The 5,804-nt window shown below is 40.6% G+C and overlaps 1 protein-coding gene across 2 annotated transcripts in view; it reads right to left on the reverse strand.

Annotated features, from left to right (window-relative positions):
* Slc30a8 (solute carrier family 30 member 8) overlaps positions 1–2,878 on the reverse strand; it is a 33,292-nt gene extending 30,414 nt beyond the window's left edge. For both annotated transcript variants that reach the window (XM_005360529.3, XM_005360528.3), the window contains exon 1: positions 2,811–2,878. In XM_005360529.3, coding sequence (XP_005360586.1) covers positions 2,811–2,878 — 68 coding nt within the window. The remainder of the gene's footprint in view (positions 1–2,810) is intronic.
* Positions 2,879–5,804: the final 2,926 nt, after the last annotated feature.

Below are 5,804 nucleotides of genomic sequence, written 5' to 3' on the forward strand. Positions count from 1 at the left end.
CACACACACACACACATACACACACACACACAGCAGTACACCACACACACACACACACACACATACACACACACACACAGTTGAAAAGATTCTAGCACCTTATCTTGCTTCCACTGCCTTTCTTTTTGGGTTGGTTTTGGGGTTGAGATAGGGTTTCTCTGTGTAGTCCTGGTTGACCTGGAACTCAGAGATTCGTCTGCCTCTGCCTCTCAAGTGCTGGTATCAAAGGCACGTGCCACCACCGCCCAGTTCCACTGCCCTTCTTAACAATGGATCAAGAATTGCCGAAGGAGAGGGTACACCCTAGTGAACATGGCACACGCAAAACTCAACATTCCTTTTTCTTGTGCTGAATTATGTATAAAGATGGCACCCAGCAACGCCTGTCATGTTAAAATCTAGGCCTTGAGGCTTGATACAGCCTGTTAACATGGGAACAGTGGTGCTGCTGTGGGCTTGGGTTATGTGACAGCTACCAGCTTCCAGCCTTGTACTTCTGTCCTGAACTTCCATTTCAAAAAAATCTCAGGCTGATGCAAACATAGAGGAAAAATAACAAAGACACTAGCCAAACATCAGCATGAAGACCCCAAGCATGTAAGGAAAGGGAATTTGGAACTCCTAGTCCAGACACAAGAAGGAAACGGGCTCCTGAGCAAATCAGAAGAAAGTCATGCCTAAATGTTCACTCGTAGAACTGTGTACCATAAGCCACCAGCTCTGGGATTAGTTCTTTGCAAACCAGCAGCTGTTGGAAACGATGCCTCTATGGAATTAGACAAGGCTTCCTTCAAGATTAAGTATCTCAACAGCACATAACAGTTTAAATAGGGAGCTCATGATGGGTAAGAGAAAGCCTCAGAGAGGGAGACTGCTAAGAGGAAAAGCTCGGAAATGAAAGAAAATGCATGAGTAGGGGGGCTGGAAGAGGTGGGGAAGGTCCAAGAGATCCGCAAAGATGCAGATTGTCTTGGGAGCGGTTAGACTAGGTGCTGAGGCCATCCAGAGTGGAGGTGCAGGAAAGGCGAAGACATTAAACTGACCAACTAGGTCAACTTTTCAACTCAGCAATCTGACCTTACAAAGGTGTGCCCTCTTTTTTGGCATTTATTTTCTTCAGTGTAAAATGGAGTGATTGGGTTTTGTTTTGTTTTTTTTTAATCTATTCAAGATTTAATCTTTATATTTGAAAAGAAAATACTGATTTTATGGCTCTTAGAAATACTATATCTTGAAAGCCATACCTCATTCACTCTATGATGTAAACAAGACCATTACTATAAACTGTTGACTGTTTGTATTACAGCATCCTAATAATCGATTTTAATAGGCATTATTGTTATTTTAATAATATAGAGGTATTCCTAGGGCTAACAACATATTTCCAATGTTTCTACCTGAGCTCATATGAGACTTTGCTTCTTAGTACTTATGAGATCAACAATTGGCACCTCAAATTTTCTAAGAAAATGATTCTTTTAATATTTGATAATGAACAACCCATGCTGAAGGCCATTCATTTGTAAAACTAAGTTATAGATACTCCTTAGGGAACGTTCTCTTTGCAGTTTTTGATATATGTGATGCAATCAAATATAACATTGTTTTTAGATTATTAATTTGGTTCTACAAAATAAATGAAAATATTACATATAGTTTTAATAAGTACATTTTCTTTTAAAATCTGCTCTACCTGAGTCTATTTCAAGCTTTTGCTTAGCCTTTTAACTCCTCGTTGGCATGATCTCCCCATATACACCTAGTTCTTTATCTGACATATGTCTTTCTTTACAATGTGTATATATATCTTTACTTATTTTGCAATGGTCTTATTATGATCAAATTTCTCTTTCCTCTTCTTTCCTTTTGTTTTTTCAGGGTTTAGAATTGAACCCAGGGCCTTTTGCTAGCTACACACTCTGTCTCTGAGCTACATCCTTACTCCCATTTCCTCACTTGCTATATAGATTTCCCTTAAATCTGCTGTGATTCTATTTTGTTTTGTTGAGTCCTTATTCTATTATTTCTTCAATGAATTTTTCTTCTCATCCTCAAGCCCAGGTAAACCATAGCTTCTCTTAATGTTTTCTCCTAAAATTCTCATTAAATGTCTCTGGCATTATTCTGTACCTATTCTGTAATCATCCTCATTCACAATTCATATTAGCCTCTTAGTTTTAAATAAGCAGGCATCTAGGATTAGAAGATTTTCTTTTTAATTATATATACGGCACATAAGATAAATATGCTAAGTCAATAATTGCTTTAAATGAAAAATCAAAGAATATATTACACATGACACCATTGAAGACCTTTAAAAAACTGGAACTATGGAAACATTAAATCCAGCTACATTTATTGCAGGTACATCTACTATAAAATAATCCATTCATTAGTTAATCTTAAGATACATTTAACTCTGGTTTTGAGCCATCATTGAAAAGTATTATTTTATCCTAGATATAATTTTGACAGTTTACTCTTTAACTTAAAAATAGGAAAATTTGAATAAAACAACAGTAAACAATTAGATTGCTCTTGCATGCTTCCTATAATAAAAACCAACGAAGAAAATGCCTTAATAAATGTTTCTTTTATGAACTTATAATATTTAAGGAATCATAGCAACTATACAGACTACAGTATGTTTCGAGATATGAATCATACAAATCAGTTAACTCTTCTGAGATGCTCCAAAATGATCCCAATTTGTAAAGCAAGAGTTTACCATTCTAAAGCAATAATATAGGTTAGCTTGTTGTGTGCTCAAGTCACAAAAAATGGCAACACAGACATGAGTATCTTGTTACCTGTCTAGAGTGAAGGTATACATCTTAGTAGCTTGGTCATTCACAAGGGAAGTTCTCTCAAACTCCATGGCACCCAGAACAGGAGCTGTTGCTGTTTGATTCACTGTCCAGTTTGGGAAGAAAAGGAGCCCTGGGATTCCTATATTCAAGCAATAGGAGGGGGATAAGCTTCCCCTACTGCGTTCACAGGCCTCCTGTATCAGTGTTGTTAGTAGGTCTGTGAAAATTAATCTTCTTCAAAGATGACCTGGACTCAATCCATCAGCCACAGAAACTGCTTTTCTGAGAGACTTGAAGGTGGAATCATAAGAAGTCTGTGTGTGTGTGTGTGTGTGTGTGTGTGTGTGTGTGTGTGTGTGTGTGTGTGTACAGATGCATATAATGTATGATCTCGCTGTGCTCTCTAGGGGATGGAGCTGCTCAGGGATTACCTGGTAATGCTGCTGTGGCTCGCTGACCTTCAGAGCACACCTGAGTGAGCTGCAAATAAACACCTGCTTCTCTTCTCTACATTAGCCTCGTTTTATTTTCCTTTTGCTTGGTTTCTCCTCACAAGCGTGTCTCCTAGGGTTTAGTTCAGAGACCATTTTACCTCTCCTCCCCTAGGATCATTTTGGGATTTCCCTCCTGAAATGGGGAGCAAAGGTCATTAGTCACCGAAGTCTATGATCTGAACCTTTCTAGATATGGCATCTTTGAAACTCCTTGACAAGCTCCCTGCTAGGTAAATAACACCCCTCACAATAAAGTCCATCTTCCTTGGCTGTACCGCCCTCAGCTGAGTGGAGAATACCCAGCCCAGGTGGCGCCATCAGTCACAGTTGGTCAGGAATGGAGCCTTCCGTGTTGCTCCCAAAAGAAGAAGTCACAAAATTCCAAGGATTGACAAATTGCTTAATTGCAAACTACCATCCTTTACACAGATGAGAAGAATCAAGAGCCTGGTCCAATAGCAGTCATTTGAATACAAACCAACGATCTATAAAGACTTAGTGGGGGAAACTGTGAGGCAGAGCAGAGAAGAAGAAAGAGCCCCAATCCACTGAGCCCTTGTGGCCGTCCCTCTTTTTATTCCATCTGCTGGAAAGTCAAAGGGCTTTGACTCCAGAATAGCCTCTAAGCCTAATGTTATGGGAGTATGCCATTTGGTTGAGCACAGACCACTCTCTATGCCCTGATAAGATCAATGTTCTCCTTTACAAGGAAAGTAGGATGTTGGTGGCACTGGGAATGGACCATGAGAAAGAAGCCACCCTAGTCTGTGGGGGAGCCGTGCATCCGACAAACCACAAGACTTCAAATATTCTCATTCACAATATTAATTCTATGGGCTCTGTGTTAGACACTATTGTCTTACTATTAACTTTACTCTGACAGTGAAGGGTGAAAAAAAAAATAGCTCCAGGGAGGCAATCTGCCCTTGTTGGAGAAGGCATAGATCTCAGAAGCTAATGTCGGCAGAATAAAAACTAAAGTATTTCCTTCTCATGTAACGCCTAAGTTACCTGAGAAAATTATCAAGTTATTCTGTAGAGACAAATTAGGAAAAGGCAGGAAGCAGCTACTAATCCATCTGGATGACCCCAGACTCTACTCTGCGGCATGGATCATTGGTGAACAGTTTCTAGCACAGAGGAGAGAAATCAAATCTAGAAGGATGAGCGTTGAAAAGACAAGGAAGCAAGTACAAATCAAGCAGAAACGCACTAAGGACGAGAGGAAGAAAGGATCGATGACACTGGAATACAGGGGCTGTAGGCGTCAACAGAAAAGAGCAACCCGCGAGTTTGAGACTGTGCCATACGCTTTGCTATTAGAAGACATGGACGTGCAGGCATATTTGTAAGTGTTCATGGCTCTGTGAGTACAGAGGTCACATACCTTGCCATGGGGATTGCCCATGGGTAAGGAAAAGGGGCAGGAGGTAGTGACGGTAGAGGATGCGGTGAAGCAGAGATAAGAAAAGCAGGAACGGGGCACTCAAACAAAATAAGACGAGAAAATATGGATTGATTCCATCTAATTATAAATTTAAGTAAAAGAAATTACCCTGGTCGTAGGCTGGGTTCTGAAATTTCATATGTTGGGGTCTTATTAAATATGCATAGCTATAAAATATGCAGGGACATAGATAATATATTTCAAATTAAAAATTAAATGTCTATATTTTTAAAGTATTGAGAAATTAGATACCATTTTCATCAAGTATTTATGAGTTTCTAAGTGTTATTCTTGAAGATAATTACTGTGCAGCAAAGTATCTCATGTAAGTAGCGTGAGAGCAGAGAAAAGTGGATAACAGCAAATGAAACGTCCATGTTAGAAACAGAAGTAAGTTTTATGACCATAAATTTAGGCACAGCTTAGCTATGATCAAGAGTTGCCTTTATGTGCGGCTGGAAGAGGCGGCTCAGTTGCCAAGAGTGCTCATTATGCAAGCCAGATAACTTGAATCAAAGTCAGGTGTGGCGGCACTCCTGTAATTTAACCATTGGAAGGCAGAGATGGGTGGCTATTGGGAGCTCTAGGTTCAGCCAGCCCACATTCGATGGTGAGTTTAAGACTCAATGAATATGGTGGAGGGAGTTAGAAGAGAGCAGCTTACAAGGGGAGAGGGGAGGAGAACTTGAGGGAACAGGGTAGTCAAGATGGGGGAAGGACAGAGACGGAGGGCAAGAGGAGGGATATTTTGATCGAGGGAGCCATTCTGGGGAGAGCAAGAAACCTGGCACTAGAGAAATTCCCAGGAATCCCCAAGGATGACCCCACCTAAGACCCTAAGCAATAGTGGGGAGGGTGCCCGAACTGGCCTTGCCCTGTAGTCAGATTGATGACTATCTTAAATGTCACCATAGAACCTTCCTCCAGCAACTGATGGAAACAGAGGCAGAGACCCACAGAGGACCACTGGGCTGAGCTCTCAAAGTCCAGTTGAAGAGTGGGAGGAGTGAGAATATGAGCAAAGAGGTCAAGACTATGATGGGGAATCCACTG

The sequence above is a fragment of the Microtus ochrogaster genome, linkage group LG3 (assembly GCF_000317375.1).
Source record: "Microtus ochrogaster isolate Prairie Vole_2 linkage group LG3, MicOch1.0, whole genome shotgun sequence".
In the NCBI taxonomy this organism is placed as follows: Eukaryota; Metazoa; Chordata; class Mammalia; order Rodentia; family Cricetidae; genus Microtus; species Microtus ochrogaster.